The sequence below is a fragment of the Drosophila obscura genome, unplaced genomic scaffold (genome assembly GCF_018151105.1).
Source record: "Drosophila obscura isolate BZ-5 IFL unplaced genomic scaffold, ASM1815110v1 contig_73, whole genome shotgun sequence".
Taxonomy (NCBI): domain Eukaryota; kingdom Metazoa; phylum Arthropoda; class Insecta; order Diptera; family Drosophilidae; genus Drosophila; species Drosophila obscura.
This window is the reverse complement of record NW_024542865.1, coordinates 4,042,107-4,067,941: the sequence shown is the minus strand read 5'-3', so window position 1 is coordinate 4,067,941 and position 25,835 is coordinate 4,042,107. Positions and strand designations below refer to the sequence as shown.

The following is a 25,835-nucleotide window of genomic DNA, read 5'->3' as shown; positions in this document are numbered from 1 at the left end:
CGCTTTGCCTCGCCTGTTGCCTGGTGCCTGGTGCCTGGTGCCTGGTGCCTGGGTGGCCATCTCATTTGCTTAGTTCCTGAGTTGCTCAGTTCATGAGTTGTTCAGTTGCTTTTTTCTTTAAAGCTTCCGGCATCCATTAAACTTCATTAAAAATTAAATATGCGCCCCAGCGCTGCAGCGTTGGCAACAGGCAAGCCAGCCAAGTCAGTCAGCCCGTCAGCCCACTGTACGGGGGCTGTGGCTCTTAGCTCTTGGCGGAACTGGGCGTGGCTGAGTTCTGAATTGAGAGTTGAGTGTTGCTGGGAACCCAACCCTTTTCCACGGACACGCATCAATTTACTGGCTCTTTGGCGGCCCAAAAAATGCTCAAGACTTTTAATGAGATGAAGGTGAAATTTCATTATGAAGTTTGCCGCACTAAGATGTCAGGTCTCCGCCTCCGCGGCGCCGTCTACGTCCTTTATACCGGGTATGCCTAGCTGGGGCAGGGGTGTGGTTGCGAACGGTAACCTCGTTAAGCTTAATTAATAGCAGCAATGTGATAAACACCCAGCAAAGTACAGCCCAAAATGGTTGCAGCCCAAGCCGCCATTTTGTGCCGGGCTAAAACCAAGCCAGGAGCCAAGAGGTGGCACAGACACAGACAAAAGTTTTTGGCCAGGTGTCAACTACAGCCCCCAAAGCGACAAGCGGCAAGCGGCTGTTGGGCTGTGAATTTGGATGGGAGTCGAAGGACAAGTTCGTTTTTTAATGAGCCAACGTCAACGTTGCCGCGCACGCTGCTGCCACTGACATTTGACAGATTTCCTAGGAGGCAGCCGCTTAGATACTTTTGTGTGCGGCCCTGAGCACCAGAGCCAGAGGGCTGGGGGCCGAGGGCAGAATTTTCTACTTATTTAGGCATTAACAGAAGTTGGGCGGGCATAAGCCAGGGCAAGAAGTCACCCAACCACCCAACCATCCACCCACCTGCGCTGGCTGTGTGGCAAGAGGCAGAGGCAGTTGCGGAGCTTAGGTTGGGTGGCCCTCACTAACCAAAGTTAGTGTATTTTTTGTGTTTCCATTTCGGTTTGGTCTGTTACCAATTGGCAACGTAACCACACCAAAGCAGGAGGCTTGGGCAACACCTTAAAAATTAGTTTGGCTGCGTAAGCGACAGTCTAAGAATCTGAATTTAAATATGGTTTAAATGCAGCAGACAGACAGCAGAGTGCAGATCCCAAAACCACATTAATCGGCAATTAAACTGTAGAAATAAAATTGTCAGTCAATCTGTGGCAGTGTCTGCTTGAAGTGCAGGCTTCGTAGTGGATTTCGCCAGGCGCTGGCTGTATTTTAAAAATATATAAATTTATTTTTACTATTTTAATATTCGTTTGAGCATCGCAGCTTTCATTTTCTTAGCTTTGTTCTGCCCGAAATCTATGCGCTCATTTTGTGCCATGTCTCAAAGCTTAATTTGTTGCTGCATCTCTTTGGTTTTGTTTTTGGTTTTGTTTTTGCTTTTTGCTTTATTTTTTTTTGCTATATAATTTTCTTCTTTGTTCTTTGTTTGTCTGTTTGCTCATAATGTTTGTTTGCCAAGCTTTGGCAAGCTCTGTGTGTGTGTGTGTGTGTGTTTGTTGTCTGGTTGGTTGTTTGGTTGTTTGGCTGTTGGCCTTAAATTCCTTGTCGCTAAAATATTTTGGCTTGGCCAAAGTCGAACAGACCTCAGCAAGTCTCAGCGCAGCAAGTCAGGGCAGGGAGTGGGAGTGGGAGTGGGAGAATCACGTACCAGAGCAATGCTCGTGGCAGTGGCAGTGGCAGTGGCAGAGACCAGTGGCAGTGGCAGAGACCAGAGTCAAAGGCGGTGGCGAGCGAGCGTTGCAAATATTTGCCGAGGGACAAGTATGCGCAATTAAAATTTGATTTAATACAAATGTACAGACACCCGATATATACCGACAGACAGACAGACAGAGAGACAGACATGTGTTTGCATTTGTGTACATGAGTACTCATCGCATTTGTTTGTCTGTTTGCTGGTGGCACACTCCGCTCGCTCATACAGTATCCAATTTCGGAAATTACTTGCGCATCATCAGATCACTCGAAATTCCTTGAGTATCGAATGGAATTTAATTGAAGTCACGAGATTTTACACAAATTCAAGCAATTTTCCATGCACACACATATGTGCTGGAAATTAGGAAGGCGGTGGGCAGGCGGGGGCGGTAGATAGGACTTGGCTTATACATAAATAAATCAGATAACACATTAACACTTCTTTTGTGGGAGCTGTAGCGGGGGGAGGGGGGTGGGGTTGGCTGAGTACTTTTTGGGTCGGGCCTTTGCCTTCCTTACATTTTTCTTGCTTTTGATGTTGAATTTTTAATTTTCATTAAAATTTGCCCGCCTTCCAAGCAGCAGCAGCAGCAGCAGCATCAGCAGCAGCCCTTATGACAGTCCAGTGGGCTTGTGTTTTCGGGGGTTTGGGGGTTGGATCCGTGTGTGGGTTGCTTGTTTCCGGTTGGTGGTGGCTGACACACACACACACACACATGCACATGCACATACACACAATTACAATTAGTATTTGCTGTGTGCTTAATTGATATTTGTATAATGAAATGTGTCATAGGATTTTCTTGCCCGCATCATTCATGAATGGCACGGAGAAGGGTTTCAGTTTTGAGGGCAGGAGCTCACACTCTGTGCATGCAGATGGTAGCTGGAGATTTTGTGCAAAGGAGAGTACGAGTGACTCAAGAGTTTGCCTCCGAAATTTGGTTCGTCTATAAATTAAGGCCCCTAGAGCCCCCAAAGCATATTACACTGCCAATAAATTGCCCCCCAATGGGATTTTTGTGTGTGTGTTTTTCCTACTTATCGGGACAGCTACTCTGTGTCCTTATCACATGACGCGCCTACAAATTGGATTTATATAGAACACTGAAAAGATTTAGAAGTCAAGTCTCCACACCCTCCTCCCCCCCTGCAACCGCAATCAATAAATCTGCTGTATAATACATATTCTTTTTTTTTACCATTATTTTTTTGTTTTTTTTTTAGGCATTTTGCTGGGTGCCTTTGGGCGCTTGATTGTTTTGGCTGGATGTTTAAAATGCGATAAATTAAATTAAATAGCTTAGGCCGTCCAGCAAGTGGTGGTGTGGGGTGTGGGGGTGTCAGTCTCGGTCGGTCTCTGGCCTTTTATTTGGCTACTTACAGATTATGTGACATTTATTGTTCACGCTTAAATCTAGAAAATTGCAATTTAGCGGCCTTTGCCTTGGCTTTTGGCCGCTGGTGGGGGGCAGGGGGAGGACTCTTTTCACTTTGGTCATTTGGTGCTGGCATCCTGCTGCTGCTGCTGCTGGATGGGCTTTGGCTGTGTCTTTGTGAATCACTTGTGGGGTGGTGGTTGTTGTTAGGGCGTGATGGCTGGGCGGGGAGTGGCTGGGGGATGGTCTTTGAGCTTATCAGCTAGCCCCAAGGACAGAATTATGTCCTTGTCGCCATCGCCTTTGTCGCGTTTATTTTCATTCTTCCTTATTTTTCACTGTTCTCTTTCCTCTTTATATTTTTCTGGTTTGGTTTTGGTTTTTTTTTTTTTGTTTTCTGCTGATGTTGATGCCGTTGCCGCCGCCACTGCCACTGCCACTGCCGCCGCACAGTTGTCTCGAGTTTCCGTTTTAATAAACGTCGATTCCGGCTTCCTGTTTGGCAACGTTGCGTGCCTCCCACCAGCCCCTCCCATTTGCCAGCCATCAGCCACCCATAGTACCCATACCGAGGCAGCCACCCCCGCAAATGAGAAGTCGTAATTGCAGGGCGCGTTACGTCTGGCTATATACAGCTCTACGGCTATGACTCCGTCTACGTCTCGGTCTCCGTCTCCATCGCCAGCTACGGCTATGACTCGCCGGCTGTGTCTTCATTTATTGGCAATATAATTTTTGACTTTGCTGGAAATTTAATTTCCTTTTTTTTTTTCCCTCGCTGTCGCTTCTTTGCCTTTCGCCTTTTTGCTGGCGTGTGGGAAACTTTTCCCAGCATCATCATCATCCGCATCATCCACTGATACTGACACTTGCCCCGGGGCCATGGGCATGCAGCACAGAAAACGGTTATGGCGTCTGCCAGCTACAGCAACAAAAGCGGATGTCAACACAGTGGCAACAACTACACGGACAAGACAGCAGCAGCCAACGCAATTGCGCAAAAAAACAAAGGGGTTACAATATATGATTATTAAACTGGAGCTGCGGCAAGTGAAATCGAAACGCGTCTCAGCTGCTTAACTGCCTCACACCGCATCCAGTAAAATGCCGCGAGCAGACGCAGGGAGAGCGGACTGCAACTAGAGTAGCAAAGGAAGTAGAAGGGAAAACAGATAAAACGAGCAACTGAAGTGACCCACCAATAGATAAAACGCTACAACAAAAATAAAAAGAAAGCTATTGAAAAGCTACACCAAACATAAAAAGAAAGCAATTGAAATGTAAGGAGTTGTGCACTTAAACCATAACTGGAACCATTGAAGAGCAACAATATTTAAATCGCCAGCAGCAAATCGTTTTCTCAGTTGCTGTTGTAGATTTAAAAAAGGGGAATATAAATATCGAAAGCAGACGTAGCAACTGCTTGCAGGCTGAACGAACCAAAACTGCTTGATCGCTAGCATGCAGTGAACTTCAAGTGAACTGCAGCGCACTGCTTGAACACAAGGAAACAAACCTTCACTGCTTGATTACTGGCCTCTACAGGGAAAATGCACAAAATATTCAAAATGGCTGCGTAATTAAAGATTCATCAAATTAAAATGAATGTTGGACTTAAAATAAATATTAACTGTGCCTAATCCTCCTCATACTGCCTAATATTTATATGTATGCGGAGTGTATGTACCCTTTCTACTTTCTTCTATTAAATTGGGGGTAGTCTTTATTTGAAGTCACTTATTTATGTTGAAGTTTGATGTACAGAGGCCAGCGCGCAATCAAATACTGCAATGGGACTGTTTGTTTATTTTCTTTCTTTTATTTTTGCCAATATTATAGAAATAGTGAGCAGCTGTTCTTTCCTTTGCTCTTTCAGCAACAGTTGCAACAAAAAGCTCTCACTAACACCCAAAGCACTCAAAACACTTTTCATTTCCAATAGGCAATACATACATACATACATACATACATACATACATACATACATACATACATACATACATACATACACAATGAAGTGCAAAAATCATGCAAAATTTGTGCTGGCCAACCCAAAAACAGTTTCATCTCAGTGGAAGTGAAAAGTCTAAGCCCTCCCCCAAAAAATGCTCCAACTTCATATACATTCTCTGTGCCCTTTTTTTGTTGTTGTTTATTTGCTATGAAATAAACATATGAATATTTATGGCGGACCAGAGAATCTATCTTTGTATCTCCAGAAAAGGGGGAAAAAAGGCAACCCCCTTGGAGCTGGGTAGTTTAAGTAAGTGTATGCAAATAAACTCTGGCGATATTGTTGCTGTTTAGGGGGGCGGTGCTAGTTGTTAAAGATTCCAAAAGACATGAGTGTAAGCTACAGCTAAGAAGCTTACCAGAAGCTAAGACTGGAAGGCCCAAGATGCAAGTTTGTGTGAGGCTTAGAGCGGCCTACGAAACTTTTTTCGACTGTCATTATATATGATGCCCACATATGTATGTACATATGTATGATATGTTGTGAGGACATGCGACCTTTTGGTTGGCTGTTCTCCAGCCCTGAAACCTGAGGCTCAAAAGCCTCGCCAAGCCATGGCCATTAAGCAAATTCTCTTGGCATTAAGGCAAAGTGTTAAAATTATGATCTGTTAAGTGTCTAAATACGAGCACAGTCATCAGAACATAACGGCTGCAAGGTGTGTGGGGGTGGGGTGTGGCATAGGCCTTGGGCCTTGGGCCTAGAGGGTTGTTTCTGGTCCTGCTGCTGCTGCTGCTGCTGCTCTGCTGGCTGTGTATTTAAAATGTCATTTTGTTGTCAACCTCAGACTTCTTGTCTTATGTCAAATTATAATTATGGCGCCATGCTACTAACGACATTAACAGCTCCCGAATACCCGACCCAACAGCAGCAGCAGCACAGCAGCAGCAGCCATTAAATTGCCTAAGCATACGAACCCTTGTTGGGTGTCCCTGTTGTCCTTGCGCCGCTCTGTACCCAGCGCTCTGACACCCACACTGCTCTGCTCTGATGATGGTGCTGGTTCTGGTTCTGGCTCTGTTCCTGGTCCTGGTCCTGGTCCTGGCTCGCCTTCATTATCAGCATCGAAAGTTAAAATGCAGGCAAAGGCTGCTGCTGCTGCTGAAACATTTTCGTTGTGTAAGGTTAAACGTTTCAAAAACTTTGTTTTAAAATCACTTAGCGCCTGGAATACACTTACAGACACACAGACACAGCTGTACATATACGTATATGTATTTAGATATATTTATATGGATAAATAGTGAAGCTTTTTGGAGGGATGAAGGGGCAGCTTGTGCCTGAAATGTTATCCTGAAAGAGTACAAATTTCAGTACTAAGCCAAGCATGAGTTTTCCCTTAAAATAGGTTTCACTGTAGCATTTCATATTCTAAAAAAAAGGTAGGGAGTCAAAGGAAGTCTACCAGCTACCAGTACCAATGGCAACTGCTGCTTGTATAACTATTTGGATTATATCCCCTTTTGGGGTCTATTTTAATTAGTTTCTACTGTACTCACCCACACACACACGCACACCCACACGCACGCCCATAAAGTCAGTCTACAAAAAGGGTGCAGACTGTTCTCCCCCAGCTACAGCTCCAGCTCCAGCATCGTTGTCGTCGCGTCGTTGTCGTTGTCGTCGCCTTTTGCAAAGTGGTGATAATTTCTGCTTTGTTGCGAAAATGACAACATTTTAACCCGGCACAGCAGCAGCAGCAGCAGCACCCATTTAACCCACCCAATGCCACCACACAAGCCAGCGACGACACCCCAGCCCCACACCACCCCACCCCACCGCCGCACATTCCTACACCACTTCTGAAGGTCTCAACTTGCAATGGACGCGACTTGTGTCGACTTTTAATGGTTTTTCATCTTATTAGCAGGGAAAGTTCTTTGTCGCCGTTGTTTTCCATGCCACGCCCCACACACAGCCAGAGGGCTTGCTGGCTGCTGGTTTATTTTTGGGTCGAGAGAGAGAGAGAGCGGGGGGTGCAAAATGGCCAACACAGCCAACACAGATTTATTTGCAATTTTTGCTCATTTGGCAAAACACACACACAAAACGAACTGCAAAAAAAAAGAAGTGAAAATAAATAGACGCCAAAGTCCTTTGTCTTTAGCCACTTTGTGAGCCTTCTTTGGTTACATCCACCAGCACCACCACCCCACACCCCACTTGGCACTCCCACCCACCCACAGCCCGCTCAATGCGCCGCTTGTTGCCGAGTATCTGGGGGGGGGGGCGCATAATTAAAAAAGTTTCATTTCATTTTCTTCGGGTTTCTTGGTTCGTTTCGCCTGTTTATGTTCATTTGTTTTCTTGTGTAGGTTTCTGGGGTTTTTCGCTTCTCTCTTCTCTTCTCTACCCCACTCTACTTCCACTGCTACTTCCACTTTGCCATTTTGCAGCCCTTAAAATTTGTGTTGGGCCCATGCCCCCATGCCAGCCAAAAACTGTCGTCAGTTTGTTTGTTGCCTTTTGTCTTAATGATTACCGCCTTCTTGCGTTTTTTGCATGCTTCGTTTAATTTAATATTAATCTAAGAAGTTTGTTTGTTTTTTATATGTTCTTTTGGTTTGGGGCAAAAGCTGCAAATGACTTTGGTTGGCTGCTGCTGAAGTTGAAGTTTAAGTGAAATGAATATGAGTTTTGATACCCACACAAAAGCCAGACAGAACGTATATGGATATGCTCAAGTGGATTGTGTTGTGCTTTTAATGTAGTTTAGTTTTAGTTTAATTAAAGTTTGCCAAGTATTTAACTACTGAATTTACTTAGCTAATTTAATGCTCACTCAATGCATCTTAGCTTTGGGCTTAATCGAGGTTAATCCTATGTGTAAAAAGCACTCAAAAGTTCTTCTGTGGAAGCAGCCAACCCCTGTGCAGCCATCCCCCAATTTGCAGGGGGCAACCCTCGCACCTTTCTTTTGTGTTGATTAACTCAAGCATTTTGGCATTCAAAATGTTTGGCAAATGAATTTTATATTCGCGCCCCTTGCATCTCGTCTGGGAGTTCCACAGTTCCACTTTATGGATATTTCAAAAATGCACAGATTCATATTTTTAGAGTGGAGTGGAGTGGGAAGGGGGCGGCGGCAAACCTGGCCCAGGCCCAGGCCCAGGCCAGCCACAATAGTTGCCATGTAAAAGTCGCCGCATGGTGCTTAATATTGCATTGGATGGCAAAGGAAATGTATGCAGTTCCGATACCGGTTCCTGTCCAGGACCCTAGCGCCTGGACCCATCCACACACACACACACACACCCACACATACAGCCATTCATTCATTCATTCATTCGTTTGTTTTCGGTTGGTGTCTGTCTGCATGCCAGCTTTATTTGTGTGCGTGTGCGTGTGTCTAGTTCTGCTTTTATGAAGCTTTCACAACTCCCGTCGGGGGTTAATTTTCGCGAAAATATTCGAGCTAAATGCCAAATTCCGCACTTTAATTTCCATATGGCATACCCAATCTCATGCGCGCTTCATGGCAACCCATTGCCATAGGGTCATAGAAAATCTATAAATTCACAGCATAATTTGGCAGCTACCGGAGGGAGTGGGGGTGCTCCGGCAGCTCCTGCTGCTGCAATTTGTGCCCCGTTGATTGCATTGGTATGGCAGCCCAAAAAAATTAACCAAACACCAAACGCATCGTCTCTGTGTCTCTGTGTGCATATCGATGGCATATACCAAAAGTGTTTTGCCTTTATTTTGAAATTGGCTTAAGGAGAATTTGCAGCGGCAGCGGCAGCAGTGGCAGTGGCTGTGGCTGTGGCTCAGCATTAAGTTTTAGAGTGTTTCAAAATATTCCTTAATGGTTTTTTTTTGGTATTTTTCAATCGATTTTTTCGTTGCTAAACGTTGCATAAATCTTTAAAAATCTCCCAAAAATAATCTCTTCTGCTGCTTTAATTGACAGGCAAAAGCTTTACGCTGACAATTGTCATCTCAACGAATCCCATACAGATAGCCACATACACGAAGGCCATCAAAGTGACCGTGGATGGACCACGGGAGCCACGCTCCAAGGTGCGCCATCAGGGCTTCCATCCGTTTGCCTTTGGGCCGCAGCGCTTCGGACCGGATCCACTTATGGCCGGATTGCCCTTCAAGTTGCCAGGTAAGCACCAGAAACAGAAACAGAAACAGTAACAACAACAAGAAAACCCGGCTTAAGCGATAGCATTACCAATTGGGCCAGATTTTGGGCGGGTGGGTAGGCGGATGGGATCCTGGGATCCCGAACGGAACTAAGCGGCTTTGTCAAATGGCCTCAAGGGCTTGTCGCTCGTTAGACACCGAACCACACGTATCAATGTCAGGTGGCATACGGCGGGTAGGGTGGCAGTGAGGCTGGCTGGCTGGCTGGCTGGCTTATTGCTTGTCTATTTTAGCCGCGGGGCCGCACGCGAAATTAGCTGTAAATAAATATACCTTTTTAAGGGGTTAAACGAACCGAAGCCCAAAGGCTATGGGCCAGAGCGGTAGAGGGGGGAAGGAGTAGCAGTTCCATCTGGATTGGCTTATGGGTTAATTAGAGATTTGTGTATATAACCCGATTGGGCCTGACTTGCCAAGCGAATATCCCTCATTATGTGCGCGTATCTGGTAGAGTTTCCATTTCCATGCAAAAAATGCCTGGAGGGGCCAATTGGCTCAGCTCTCAATATCCCCTCCCCCCCCGCACTAATGAGATGAGCATGGATTTGGCTTGGAGATTCTTGGATTTTTTGGCTATTAATTTAAACAGCATTAAAAGCTGTGCGGTCGTTTGGCAGCGATCATTTTGGTGACTTAGAAATCTATAGCTGCCTTGGCAAGGACTTGCAAGATTTTACTTATAATAAAAACTTATTTCTAAGCAAGTATTAGCTGAACCCCGGATAAATATCGATATTCTTGATGGCACTGCCAGCATATTTAGCCCAGCAGCCGCCTGCTGCCTGTCTGCCTTCATTAACACCTCCAGCCATTAGCATAAAGATGATGACAAATGGATCAGGGCGGACAAGTCGTCAGGCCTTCCAGTTAGAGACGAATTCGCACAACACAACCACCACCCTGACGTGCCCTGTCTGTTTGTCTGTCTGTCTGTCTGTGTGTGTGCCCTATTTATGGAACAACTGGGAGACACAATAGAGGCGACAATTATACAACAAAACAACAGCTTGAAAAATCCATTAAAATGATTTTAATCCTTTAACGAGTCACAAAAAGCGCCAGCCCCGCCAGCAGCAGTTCACGAAGGCTGCTGACTTCGATGTTCTCGAGGATATCCCTGCTGCTGCTGCTGCTGCTGCTGCTGCTGCTGTTGAAATGCGCATCGTCTCACGCGGGGGATGGTAATATCCTCTTGGATATTACTTGAACCCGAATCCGGGTACGCTGTACGCTCTACCCGAAACCATCCTCGAACCCAAGCCAACCCCTCAGGCCAGCAGCAGCAGCAGCAGCAGGCGTAGCCTTAAATTATTTTAAAGAGCCCCGCGCGACTGTTGCAACAATAAACACGCGATATAACCAGACTGCGAACAAGGATAACGATGGCAAGGACGACTGTGACTGGCTTTTTGGGGATGGGGTATATCGAGAAACTGAAACTGAAACAGAAACAGAAGCAGAAGCTGAAGCTGAAACAGTCGTCGCCTGGTGAACAAATCGCGTTTGATACGCTTTGATTTTATTAAAATTTAACAATTTCACTATGAAATTTATGAGGCCTGCCTCTGTTGATGCCTTTTGAGCTCTGTGTCGGGTGGTTACGTTCGCATTGGTTCAATTCAATGCGATTCCTTTTTATTTTGCGTAAGTATGGGCATGGCGGGACCCTCGGCAAAAGGCTTACCCACTTGTACCCACTTGTTTCGTATTTCATCATTCATCATTTATGTGCTCTCTTTTTTCTCTTAATCACCTCAAATTTGTCAGCCTTCCAGTGGCATTTAATTCATTGTGTTTATACTTAACATGATAGGTTTAAAATAATAAATTTAATGCAACTTTTATTGTTACAAAGCTTAGCCAGATATTTGAGTCTCCCATTATTAACTCATTTCTGTTCCATTATTGTGATTTTCCTATATTTTTGGCATTTAAATTGATATTTTTTAGGGCTGAGTGCTGGTAGAAAATTGTCTTGGCGAATATTAATGTGCCATTAAGCCTACGGATTGCTGAATGTAGATCAGATCGGACTATTGTGGCAGTCGGGATGAAGAAAAAACAATTTCACGCTCTCTCTCTAACTTTACAGTACCCGGATGGTAATTCGTTGGTGGGAAAACAGAGAAAAAGAGAAGTAAGGGACATGCTGCGGCATGGTAACAGCGAGAATATTCGACATCTACATATATTTTATATTATTATATATTATGTATACAAAAGTTAGGCACGGTGCGAGAATTAACTATAAAACTCTCTCTCTCTCTCCCTTTTTTCATTCTTTTTTTTGGGTTTTATAAGATTTATTTGACGAAGGTATAATTTTGAAACTAGGAACTATATATTACTATATTGATATTTTCTGTGTTAAATTGAGGAATCTAAGTCCACACAATGTGAAAGATTTGATTGAGTTAAAATTCGCTTGCATGCAAAACTGAGGAAAAACGGACATGCATGAGATCGCAGATGCTTTCAAATGAGCGGCACAATCATTGATCATTAATATGGTAATACCCTGCGGAAGGCATAAATATATATATATGTATATATATATATATATAAATAAATTTCGAGACAAATTGATTTGAAAATGGTTTAAATTCCAAGTTGCGTTTGTCGTTCGTTGAAACCCTTAGCCACTGCTACAATTCTCCACTGTCCTGACAAATCATTTAAAAATACAAAAAACTTTTCGCCAACAACCAGCGAACTAAGAGAATATTTTCTGTGTGTGTGTGTGTGTTTTTTGGGGGAGAGAGAGAGAGAGAGAGATACGTTAGGGCTGAGTGGATGAGAGCACTACTCTCGTACACTATCTATCCACGACAGTGCAAAGTGACACAGCAGCTGAAAAAGTCTCAAAATTACATTAAAAACTAAAAGGACTTTGTGCTTCTGCATTCTCGTGTGTACATATATGTGTGCGTGTGTGTGTGTGTAAGTGCTTACTTATATATGTGTAGTTTTTTTTTTTTGGCATACGAAAAGGTTCTGCTGCTGCTGCTGCTGCGTGTCAGAGAAAGTTTGCCAAATGATTAAAAGGACTCGGCAAATATGTAGTAGTAGTTGCGCCCTTTCTCGCTCCCTGAGACGTTGCAACGAAATAAATATAAAATGGCGTTGTAAGCAGAAGCACATTAGTGACAAGCTTCCACACACACACGCACGCACACAGTCTCCCCACACATGCCTTTCGCTCTGCCTGAATTCTCCTTAAATTTTACCCATTTTCTCGTCCCATTCTCGCACACACATCCTTTGGAAGGTGCCTGGATACCCTCCTACTCACTCACTCGCTCATTTTCTGTGTGGAAAAGTGGAAAATTTGTAGCTTCCGCAGCGGATATCCTGTTTCACACACGCGTTGCCTACCCCCACCCCCGCATTACAGCACACCTTCCCCGTGGCCACCACTCCCACTCCCACTCCACTCGCCTTTTGCCTACCCTTTGACGAGCACGAAGTGTAACTAAAAAAGTTTCACGTTGCGTTTTTAGTGAAAATTATATTAAAATTTTGCGCTTGATGTAATTTATGTCATAAAACCCTAAAGAGCAGGCGGAGTCCTTGCTCACTCTGTGTGTGTGTGTGTGTGTGTGTGTCTCGCTAATGTTGTAAATGAATTTTCTGCTCGAATTAATTTCCACCAAAACGTTTCAAGACAATGCCAGACGGAGAGCAACATCCTTCCTCCACACACACACACACACACACACACACACTCCATTGTGCATGTGTATGTATGTATGTATGTATGTATATTTTTTCCTCATTTAAGATTATTTATTTAAAACCCCTTTTTTTGTTGTTGCTGCTGGCTGTTGTTTGGGCTGCTGTCAAAGGCAAAGGCGCCCGGGCAAAGATCAAAGTCTGTTGACTTCACCCTGGTACACCCACACACACACACACACACACACACACATGCATGCACGCACTCACAGACAGACACTGGTAAAGCGACTGCACCACATTTGGTTTATCCTTTGAGTAGTAAGGGGATTGTGGGTCCGGGCACTTTGTGTTGAGGTCTGCTTCAAAGCCAAAGAATGCCAATCGAGACTCCCGAATCGACAGAAGATCCAAATCAATTATTTCAACTTCAAATTTTTTGTTGTTGTTGTTTTTGAAGGCAAGAGACTGCCACCAAAAATCAGTGGTAGATTGCTAGAAAATGCAGCTTAATGTTTAATTGATTTCCATAAACAAAAAATTACATTACAAATATTTTAATGGTTCTTCAAATTTTAAATAGTTTTCGTTCTATCCTAACAGTTGTAGAGCTTTTTTTCGATTGATTAGAATGCGAATTTTGTGAATCCTTTTTTGGCGATCGCTCATAAATTTATTACAGTTGAATGGAAATATTAATAATAAGTGCATTTAGGCGAAAGAATTGTTCGAAAAAGGCACAAACAGTTGAAACGGAAGGACAGTATATGTTTCTGCTTCTGTTTCTGCCAAAAGTCGCTTTAATCTTTAAATGTGCTCGGCATCAATTCTTAAGCATCAAATTCTGTTGCTCTAAACATTAACATTTTCTTTTATAGTCCCTCAGTCACAGTGAACAATTTCTTAAATGTTTTTTTGTCCCTTTCAACACGTTTTTCTTCTCCATTTTTGTGTGCTTTTTTTTTTGTTTCCTGTGAAGTGCCTTTAAAAGGGTTAAACGTTGCAGTCTTTAAACAAGTTAATAAACTCATGGCCCCCCTGGCACTGCCAAAACAAGACACGAAAAAAAGGGAGTGAAAGAAAAGAATGAAATGATTTAGTACATATAATCAAACATGCAGACAGACAGACAGACACACAAAATTTGCACAGTCACAGTTCGGTGAGTGGCTAAGGGTGGGGCAAAGGCCAAAAGGCCTACAGCTCAATTTGGCTGACAAGAACGAAACATACATATATATATATACAGAGAGGGAGATATTTTAAAGTCATTGTCCTTGTAGGTCTAAAGAGCCTCAGGGTCTTTTCTGCCTCTCTCTCTCTGTCTGCCCCCCTCTGGCTGTGTGGGGGGTTGTCGTCCCCCAAGGACATATTACAGCATTGATTCAATTTCATGTCAATTTACGTGTCAATGCGACACTAATACGCCAAGGGTCGTGGACTCCGCCCAAGAGTCCTGTGCCCGGCCTATCGACAGGCAGACACAGAGTGAAAGCAGGCAAGCAGAGCGGGGGTTGGCTGTGGCTGGGGCTGGGGGCAACAAGGTGTGCATTTAAAATTATTTACAACATTTGCGAAAATATGTTTGCCAAATGCCAAAGAGCACAGAAGCAGACAGAGGCAGGCAGGCAGACAGCAGGCAGAAGCAATGAAATTTTGTTCGTGTTTCAGGCTGCCCCAAAAAAGTATGCTACGGTTTTTTTTTTTTTTGCAGTCCCGTCTCGGTAATAACTTGCGGCCTGTTACGCCTTGGCCTTGGCCCCCGCGTGTGGGTATGTGTGTGTGTGTGTGTGGGTTAGATTGGTATGCCAGGGCATCACACTCACCCAGCCACACATCTTCCACACCACCCCAATCTGGGTATATCGTCTCCCTCCTTCATACCAATCTGGATCTCACGTCTCCGCCTCCACCTCCGCCTCCGCCTCCACCTCACACATTCTGGTACCGAACGCATGTGTTGACAACACTTGTGTAACGGTAAATTTGTGCGTATTGTGCGTGTGTTGGCTGAGGGTGGGTAGGCATTGAGGAAGAGGATATGGAGTAGCTGGATGGGGTCGCTGTTTCCAGGGGATCCCTGACAGAACACAAAATAGCAACAAATTTGCCAAAACAATTTGCAAATCTACAACAAATACATGTAAATACTGATATGACAGACACTTGACAAAACACACACCACCCCAGCCAAGAGGTGGGTGTCAGGTCGGTTGGCGACATTGCTCTGCGTTGCTAACACAGAGACGGGGAAAGGACATCCAACTGAGCTCTCACCTGTGGCGAATGCCACTGATAAGTGATTGGCAACAGCTGCCTGGCCCAAAAGTCTTTATTAACTTGCTGCCAATTTTTTGTTTTGTTTTGTTCCTGTTAGTTCCCGTGTTGCCACGCCAGCAGGGGGGTGTGGTTCGGTGAGTACTTTATGAAATATCTTTAAATGGCTGAATTATTTTGTGCCCAAGATGATCTGGATGTGGGCGCTGCTGCTGGGTGATTAACCTTTGCTGGTGCCAGGGTTGGCCAGGCGGACAGGGGTTTATCGTAGGCGGGGGGGCAGTGTGCTGTGTGAAATATGTGTCTTTGATTTTTCTAAGAGTGTTGCATGATTTTTATGTAATAGTTTTCATATTCTAAACTAGTTTATAAAATCTATCAGCTATTAATTTATATTACTGCAGGCTTCAAATTGTTTAGTTTATTTTTTTACTATTTAAATTCAACTGAAATATGCTGGCAAATAATATTAAAATGAATTATGTGGAGCATGTGCTAGCATCGCTGCCTTCTGCAGCTTTAAAATATTGCAAGTAAAAGAAACCAAAAAAATTCTACTTTAGTTATGATAAGTCCGAAACATTGCGAAAATTACTCGCATCCTCGTTTTTTGGCATTCCTAGTGTTTCATTTATTTTGTTTGTATTTTCTAATCGTTGTACATGATCATCTTTTGATTATTTTATTTTATTTTATTTAATTCTTCCGTCTTAGTGCCCCATTCTCGGATGCCCCTTCATTCGCAATTCTTTTTTCGCCATTCTCCACTCCCGTAGCATTATGGCTAATTTCTCAGAGCACAAAACCAACAACAACTTTGTAAATATGGGTTAATCCAAAAAAAAAAAATAAAACTGGGAGCAAAATAGCCAACGGTAAAACAAGCAAACGTGATATAAAGAAATAAAAACATTAAACATTTACCGCAAAGTGCGCACGAAAGTAACCAAAAAATAGCAATAGCAGCAGGCAGCAGCAGCAGCAGGCAGCGGCAGCATCCGCCGCGAAACAGAAACAGAGAAAACGAACTCGAAACTTCCTTTTGCTGCGCTCTCCACTCAGCCAGCCGCTGCTGGCGTCGCGGCTACCGTGCGTGTGTGTGTGTGTGTGTGTGTGTGTGTGTGTGTGTGCTGTGAGCGCAGGCGCTCTCTCGCTCTCGCAGTTTGAGTGAGTCGCAGGCATTGAGTGACTTTCGGGCCATGTACTGCTGTCGGAGATTTCCCCTGATTCGTCGGACTGGCTCAAATCCGTTGGGGCAGCGGAATGGGGTGGAATGTCGGCAGCAAAATACAGTAGCACCCCACACCCACAGTACCCCCCCGCTCACAGACCAAGTGGTGAGTTAGAAAATCGGTTTGAGCCCGAGTGGGTTTGGTTTTTTTTTCTGCTCTGCTCTCCTTCTTTTGTTGTTGTTGTTATTTTTGTCTTTTTTCCAAGGCAACGTCTTGTGGTGAGAAATTGTTGCGCGCCGTTGAGTTTTTTTTTCCTTTTCTTTTTGTTTTGTTTTTGCCTTTGCTTTGGGTTTCTTTTTGGGCGCGCCTTTCGTTTTCATTGCGGGTGTGGGCGGCTGTAGTAGTGGGTGGGTCTTTGGTTAGCTCTCCGCCTCGCTCGCTCTCTCTCGCTTTCGCCGGGCGCCGGGCCGTGTGGCCCGCGTCGAAATGCCGTCGGCGGCAGGGAAAACGCAGCATTTTCCCGACGGCAAACCGCTGAAGATGCTGTCAGTACCAAGAAGCGATTTGCCAAGATGCTGATTTAGTATTGGTATTCGATTCTTGGTAGGGCTTATAATTCAATCAAGTCTTTATTTTATTTTATTTAATTAGTTTTGGGTAGGTTTTTCTCATTGTCTAGGGATTTGTTTTGGCTTAAAGTTTATTATTTTCCTTCCTTTCCATGTGTTTCTGAATATCGCCCCAAATGGAAATGTTTTGGTTTCTTGGAGAATTTTCGCATTAAATAGTTCTAAAGGGCTACCTTATAATGTTCACTATTTATTAACAGCAAATATTTGTTTTAATATATGACTAAAAGTATTATTCTGAGCTGCGGTTGTGGACGCGACTACAAGACAGCGATGATGTCACCCAGTCCCATCAGCGGCAGCCTCTTGAGCATACGAAAATGCGGTATATTCAGAATACTCGAATTTCCAATTGGTTCTAACATGGCAGTCTATTCATAACTGGTCTTGGCATGACAGCTCTGCGAAGATTTGCACTTTATAGCTGCTACTCAAAGATAAAACTAAGTTTACAGAATAGGTATTTTGCTTTTACTCACTTACGGTAGGAGGGAGGAAGACGAGCAAGGAAAATCAGCTTTATGTGAAATATTAAAATTGTCTTTTTTTTTTTTTTTTTTTTTTTGTAAATTTCCCCCACCAATTAGAGTGAATTTGAATCGCATTGGAATCTTCGCTAAATTTAGTTTACGTTTTTCTCTGGATGGAAAATGGCTCAACTTTCCGTTTTCAAGCTGCTTTCCTTTCTCCCCTCCCACTTTAAAACAATGGACGCTTCTAGCCCCCTGACCATACTCACCAACCAGAATATCTCCCCACATTGCGGTACCCAAAAAAAAAAAAAAACCTAAGAGAAGAAGAAATAGGATAAGAAGGAGAAGAAGCAAAGGCAAAGAGCCAAAAAAACAAAAACAAAACAAAACAAAAAAAGCGGAGAAGAGAAACATAAGCAAAAGGACGTTGGGGCTCATGAAAGCTTTTTGTGGCGCACCAATGGCACCGCGTTATGCTCCGACACACACACACACACACACACAGGAGAGAGTTACTAGAAAGGGGGGAGGCACCACCCGGCACCTGCCCCAAATGGGAATATACTCCATGCCGAGGCAGCAGCAGCAGCATCGACGAATACCGTTACGTGGTGTGCCGAAGAAAGCCCGACCCAAAAAAAAAAAAAAAGGGTGAGAGAGAAACAAAAAAAAAACCAACTGTAGAAATGGCAAACCCAAAACTGACACCAAGCGCGGCTAACCCTTTATCGCACATAGGGTTTCCCTTACAGGACCGCATATTTAGGTTTTTGTTATGGTGTTCCCACTGTCGGCGTCGCTGCTAGTGCGCTCTGTGCGCTGTGTGTGTGTGTGTGTGTGTGTGTACGGGGGGCTTGGCCATTGCCCACACAGACAGTGGCATACAGACATATGTACGAGTATGTATGCATATATATATATACAAAGTTTTGGGTTACCCAAAATCGACATGATGCTATATTATATGGCAACACAATTTGCTCAATGGTCTGCCGCTGCGCTGCCACTAGCAGAGCCACAGCCACAGCGCTGCTGCTACTGCTGCGACGTCGTCGCCAGAGGAGACCCAAGCCCGCTGCCAACTTTAAGTAGCACTCGACATCGTGGGCGGGCACTACTCAGATCTGTGTGTCTGTATGCGAGGAAGGCGTGACAGCAGGATAGGGTACACAACTGCCAGGCACCAAGAGGGCCCAGCGCGCCCTTCGCCCACCGCCCACCGCCCCCCGCCACCAACAACCGATCGTCGTACTTCTGTGGGCTGTAACTGCTGCCATTTTGTGTGACACAAAACTAAAACCCAACTATAAAATTGTGTCCCATCTGGGCGAATACATACACACACACAGCAGCTGCCAACTGCACATAAATAAATACATAGAGATATGTATGTAATTATGTAGATACATATGTACCACGTTTGTATATAACACATCGAAGAAGAGCACATACATACATAATTAGATGGCCAGGCGGCCACTTGGACACCAAATATATTAGGGGGCACAAGCAAAATTCGTGAAGAATTTCAGAGAACAGAATCTTTAAGCCTCAATTAGAATTCCTAATCAGATGCCACTAAGACTGGTCATATTTCGTACGATATGTACCTGCTCCTTATCGACATAAGCCATTTAATATTGCAAGGCAGGTTTCTACCTTAAACCACCAGCTTCCCTGCCTTACCTTTTTCACGTAATATACCTTGCACAGTTTGCTTGTGCTTTCGGCCCCTAAAATTCCCAACTGGTTCAGGCTAACAAATAATGTAGCCGCATCGGCTGACAAGTCTAAATCATCGGCTTCGACCCAGTCGCGCCTCAATTGACTTCAATTCGTCGATGGAAGAAGAACTTGATTCGTTGTAATTTTTTGGACAGTGCCTGGCAACATGGTTCAACCATTGCCGGGCCATAATAAATACATTAAAAAGGGAAATAAGTCTGCAAGGGGGAGGGGTACTTGTAGCACTGAATACAAGTGGATATAAATCTGCAATGCCGATTCTGGATAGTTCTAAGCGTCTGTTTTTTGACATGCACGAACATGATTGAGTACGGAGCTTGATGTGCATATATGAACATAACATATGGGTACATATAGTCCACATATAAAGGTGCTATCCGTAGGCGAATTCTTCGGCCGATGTGTTCGACGAAAATTCGATTGTGGATAGCAGCCATATTGGTTCGTTGTTCGAAACCAATAAGATTGCCATAATAACATAGCCAATACGACAGAAACCTTTCTATTCCGACGAACAAATTCGTCTGTGAACAGATGCTGCTCAGCGGGGCAGACAATCCTATTTGTGTATTTTATTTCCCGATCTAAAATATCACTATACATACATATATAATAAAATATGTGCCACATAAAATATCGATGAAGAAGAAATCTATGGTCTAAGAAATTGTTTCTCTTCTTTAATTTTTATGCATTGACCATTTAACTGAATCAAATTCCACTTTCATACCGGAAAAAAAAACAGCAAAGTCTATTAATTTAAGGTAGGGTACGGCGCGAGGGACGCCACCTGCGCTGCATAGCTTGACTGACCTGACCCTACATCCGTTATACCTTGCACAGCTGGCATACAGCTGTGGCGCCTTGCAATTCCCAACTGGTTCAAGCTCACAAATATCGAATACGCAGCTGCTGGCATTACCTAATCACTGGCTACAATTTGACTGCATAAAACTCGTTGAAACAATTTTTGGCGAAATATCCATAATCCATATCTATATCCATTACCCATCATAAGAAATACATTGACATAAGAAGAATAAAGACAGTCTGGCAACTTCTCATATTTGTACTCCTCCTTTTGGACACGCACGCGAACATGTTCAGCAGAGATTCTTTAATAGGGAATGGGTTTTCCCTTCATATGGGAGCAAAAAAAAATATTCTTCATCTTCTTTGACGTCTAGAGAGAGGTGCAGAGGCACAGATCCAATCTTATTGCCTCCCCTAGCAACTAAAACATTTTCCAGCACCGCTTTGTTTTGACTGAATAAAAGTTTTCATCAAAGTGGAACCCAGACACAGAGGGACACTGGGTGGGAGGCAGGTAGAGACAGTCTCTGATATGACAAAAGCGACTACTCACCGTTCTGACCCAGTTTTGCATGTATTGTGCAGATATCAATGACTCTATATGCACGTGTGTGTGTGTGTGTGTGTGTGTGTGTGTGTGTGATAGGTGGAAAAACGGAAAACGTAATGCAGCCATGCCAATCAAGTAATGCAGCAGAAGAAACTCTCTGCTCAAGACATTTGGGGAGGGCGGCTGGCATAAACGACGACGCTGATGCTGATGATGAAGATGAAGATGATGTTCGTTCTACCAAACGTTGTCTCAGCATACACTGCACTGCACTGGCCATGAGTAGTGGAGTGGAGGGGTCGTCTCTCGGCCTATACCCCCGCCCGAACCACCGCCAGTGTCGCTGACTGTTTGGTTCGTTTGGTTGGTTCGTTGGTGTCACATTTTCGGTGAAATTTTGGTTTGCAAACTTTGGCAAAACTTGGCCAAGTATTTGGCCTCAAGTGTGTTAAAACGAGACAACGCTAGCGAGCGATAGAGCTAGCTAGACATAAGAAAGAGAAACAGAAACACAGATGGAGAACGAGAAGCGACAGAGAGAGAGAGAGAGAGAGAGAGAGAGAGAGAGCACAAGAGCATGTGAGTGTATTGTGGTCGGTCTGCGTTTCGGAGAGTAGAAATTCTCAGAGCTGCCTTGACGGTTTTCTTAAGCTTCGGCATTTCGTCCTTACCCCCAGCCGGGACCTCTTCTTGCGAACGTCTCTGTCACTGCCGCAGTCTCAGCCAGCGTCACCGTCGCGCTTTGCCACTGCCACTGCCTGTGCCTGTGTCTATGTCTGCGCCTGCCTCTTAGAAGGAAGCTGCTGCAATGGCAGAAGTGCACTGGCTTCCTTCCACTTGCCCACAAATGTGGGCTGCCACTTGATGGCGGCCGCATGGACACAGCCAGCCAGCCAGTCAGCCAGCCATGGGCGAGACAGAGATAGGAAGACACATGGCCAGAGAGAGAGAGAGAGAGAGAGAGCGAGCGAGTGGGACGGATCCCTGCTTGGGGGATAATTTTAATGAATTTATTTAGGAGTTTGTCTTGGTCTCGGCCCCCCCCATTACGGCAGGCGGCCAGCGGCAGGTGGCGCTCCCCATTGGACACACTCATACATACATACATACTTGCATACACACACAGCAAGCAGCAGAAGCAAGCAGCAGCAGCAGCAAGCAGTAGCAAGCAGCAATGGCTGCCTGTGGAGGGATCCCGAATCCATCCGCCATGGAGGCCTTTGCCAATGTTGTTTTGCAGCAACCAAAATGTGCGGCAACATTTTTGGTCTTGCACAGTGGGCTATATGTGGTCGAGACGGCTTTTGCAGGCTCTCTCTGCTGCTGCTGCTGCTGCCGCTTCTTCGTGCTCCAGAGTCTGGGTCTGGGTCTGGTCCTGGTTTTGTTGTTGCTTCCGGGTATTTTTTTATTTGTCTTTGTTTTTTTTTTTGGTTTAGAGATTTTGGTTATTGGTCTTGGTCTTGGTCTTGGCATTGCACTTGGCTGTCTCTCCTCGCATGATTTATGTAGTTGGCCTAACCTTCATACCCTTGAAGTGTTGCCTAATGGCAAACAACAGCTTGGCAGGGCCAGGGGGGAGGGCACACACATGATCTGGAAACGGCTGACAAATATGTGCTGCATCTGTGCTAGCAAACACTTTAAAACTAGTTACACAATTATGATAAAATGTTAAGAGTGAGGAGGAGACTTTAAAGTTTATTTCTATATGGATAGAGCGATGCTACTCTTCTTGCATCTTCTTCGTACCACTCGCTCTGCGATTTTGTTGTGTTCTCTATGGATGGCAGTAGCTGAACTTCTCCTCATTCTCTGTGCAGACTTTGGCGGCTCTCACGCTCTTTTTTCTCTATTGCCTCATCCTAAGTATTGCTGCTTCTGCTTAATCCTTTTTCCATTCTTCTCTCAGCTACAAAAAACACAAAGCACTGACCTCTGAGGCTGTGGCATTGCATCGAAAATCAATCGAATAGAATTTTAATTATTTTATAAGCGAAAATTCTTCTATTTTTTTATGCGCATATTTGGCAACGAATAAAGGAACTATTTTACGATGAGTTGCCATAAAATGTTTACAATACGGAAGAGGCTATATTCCAGCCAATTTCAATGCTAAAAGAAGAACACTTTCAGCTGTCGAAGATTGAATAGAAATAAGATATTTGTGTCTATAATTTCAGAGGAAATTTAGCTGCTGTTGCGACAACTAAAAGCAAAGACTGACTCCAGTCGAATTCCTTCCATTATACACACATATAGTATGGTCAGTAATCTGATTGTGCTTGCTCTTATCTTCCTGGCAGGTTTCGCCCATCATTTGGTGGGCATGCACAGTCATCTGCATGCGCCCGACTGGCGCGCCCACATGGCGCTGGGTGGACGTTCGGCGGGCTTTCCAGCAGGCCCATTCTTTGGCCATCATGCAGCATTTCCGGCAGCCAGCGGCTTGAGAGGATTGAGCGGTAAATGCTGTCAAAAATATACACCATTCAATAGACAGCAAATTTTAATTCTTTCAATCTAATCCAGCAGATGGCCAGCAGCAGCAGCAGCACCAGCAGCACCAGCAGCAACAGCAATTGGCGACAGTGGGTGCGGCACATAGCACCACCAGTCCGGAGGGATCGCCCACCACAACGACCAGTGGCACGTTGAGTGCGTTTGTTCAGCCACCGATCCACTGTCCGCTTGGCTCGCCGCGATCCCCACCCACGATGCTCACCTCGCTGCAGCACGACAATAACAACAACAGCAGCAACATCGATGCGGGCTTCGAGAGCGACAGCATTTCGGTGACGGGTTCGCCTCGGAAGAGCATCAGCTCGCCGCTCACGCACGACGAAGAGGAAGCTGAAGCTGAAGCGGAGGCAGAGGCAGAAGCGGAACCAGACGGAGAGGCAGAAGCGGAAGCGGAAGCGGAACCGGGCACACAGCTGAGTGGCAGCGATGCCAGAAGTCTGGGTACGATCAGTGGACGAGTTGCCGGATCACTCACCGAGAGCGCACCTGGTTCGGGTGGCGCATTCACGGCGCTCATTCAGCGCAGCAAGAATCCATCGGAGCTCTTTGGTGGCTTTGCGGCAGCGGGCGGCAATCACTTTGCCCCATCGCACAGCTTCAATCCGGCCCTGGCCGCCCAGCTCTTCCTGCAGAGCCCGCTCCTGCCGCAGTCCAGCCAGTGGCTGTACACCCAGCTCTATGGCAGCTACAGCGATCTGCCCTGGCTAAGGAGCGCTGCAGCAGCGGCAGCGGCCAGTGCGGCACCTGCTCAGGCCCAGGCGCAGGCCCAAGCGCAGGCACAGTCCCAGCAGCAGCAGCAGCAGGACTCAGCGACTTCGTTGATGAGTGGCGGCGGCGATCATGACGGTGTCAACCTGATCAAGCGATGTGTCACACTGATCACGCACAATCCACCGGATGCGGAGAATGCTAATCCGAACGCCTCGCCGCCGGTCAGCTCCACACGCCGTTCGCCCTCGCCCGTGGAGACCATCGACCTGGACGATGTCAGCACCACATCTCGCTCGGCCAGCGGTTCCGCTTCCGGTTCTGGGTCCAGTGGCGGCGGCGGCGGCGGCCCCATAAGGACGCGCACACCCAAGCCGTCGGCGGATGTGTGGCGCCCCTACTAGCGGCTGGCGGCCGCCTTGCTGGGCACTTGCCTGGCGGCGCATGGACAGAGCGAGCACGGCATCGATGGGAAGATCAGACCCAAGGCAAACGGAGAGAAAGATTGAGATTATGAGAGACAGAGAGAACAGAGAGATACAGAGAGATAGAGAGAGATAGAGAGAGAATTGCGGTTGTGGTGTTGTGTGAATAGTCGCCATATCGCAGCTGGCGAGGGTTGCTCCATGGAATTGTGCTGTTTGTGGATTTCTATAACTATATAAATATATGCAAAATTCATGCCATTTGTTATTAAAATGATCTGTTCAATGAGTGAAACATAATGCCATAAGGTCCGACGAGAAAATCGATATGCCGGCAAGATCATAAAGATCAGCCAAGAACTCACTTCACAGTTCTATGTAGCAAGAAATCCAGTTTGAATAGAAATGTACCAGCGAGCGAAGGCAATGAAAATATTAAAAACATTTTTCAGCCGCATTTAAACCATAAATATTCAGGCATCAATTCATTGAGCAACCCTCGCACTATGTAATGTTTTTTGTGTGTTATTTTTTTGTTTTTTTTTTTGGTCAACCCCTAGTCTAAGCGGCTCACATATCGAATTTAAATCAATTAGCATGACCCTATGACATATGAAATACAAAAAAGAAAATATATATATATGAAAAATAGTTCAAGGCGGTGGGCAATTATAAATTAATATCTAATATATGCATACATATGTATACATATTTACTGATATATGAATGTACATATATATGCATAGATCTGTGTACATTGAACATATATATAAAGATTGCTCCAAGTTTCTGCCCCTTCAATGAAATATTTGCAAACAATTATAAATATATTTAGAGATTTAAGATATTTAATGAAACATTTTTTTTTGTGCAAGTAAAAGAGTATAGATAATATATACATACATACGAGGAGATACATATAGAGAAGAGGAAAACATAATACAAATATTTTAAAATTTATTAAAAATAAATTTAAGCCAGATCACACACACACACACACACAGACAGAAGGACAGACAGAGATGAAATGATGTACATATACAATATATAAGGGGTACTGCGAGTAGTGTGCCAAAGATTCGTTAATAAAGATTTCAATTAAAAATTAAAAATTAAAAAAAAAATGATTCAACGAAACGAAGCAGAAAAGAGTATTCACAGTCGTATTGATAACTCATTTAGACTTGGCGAAATGCTCCTCCAAATCCGCTGCATACCCAGTTACAGTTACAGGCAAGAGCGAATGGCTGGGAGATGGGATTTGGATAATCAGCGCCGCCAAGAAAAGCTTTTAAGAAAATTAATTCACCTCCTCCTGGCCAAGCCAGCGCACACCCATCAAAGGGGTTAACAAGAGTTAGAGGCGGGGGGGGGTTGTGGAGTTTGGGGAGTTTGCAAAGCGAAAAGAGAATTGAATTTATTGCCGTAGAGACTTTGGCGCAAATAGAAGTCTCGCTAAATAAAAAGTTTAAATAAATGGT

The 25,835-nt window shown here is 44.7% G+C and overlaps 1 protein-coding gene across 1 annotated transcript in view; it reads left to right on the top strand.

The window, feature by feature from the left end:
• Positions 1-24,921, top strand: part of LOC111065315 — a 30,705-nt gene extending 5,784 nt beyond the window's left edge. The window contains exons 3-5 of the mRNA XM_022353424.2: positions 9,128-9,328; positions 23,005-23,163; positions 23,234-24,921. Coding sequence (XP_022209116.2) covers positions 9,128-9,328; positions 23,005-23,163; positions 23,234-24,333 — 1,460 coding nt within the window. The 3' untranslated portion in view covers positions 24,334-24,921. The remainder of the gene's footprint in view (positions 1-9,127; positions 9,329-23,004; positions 23,164-23,233) is intronic.
• The last annotated feature ends 914 nt before the right edge of the window (positions 24,922-25,835 follow it).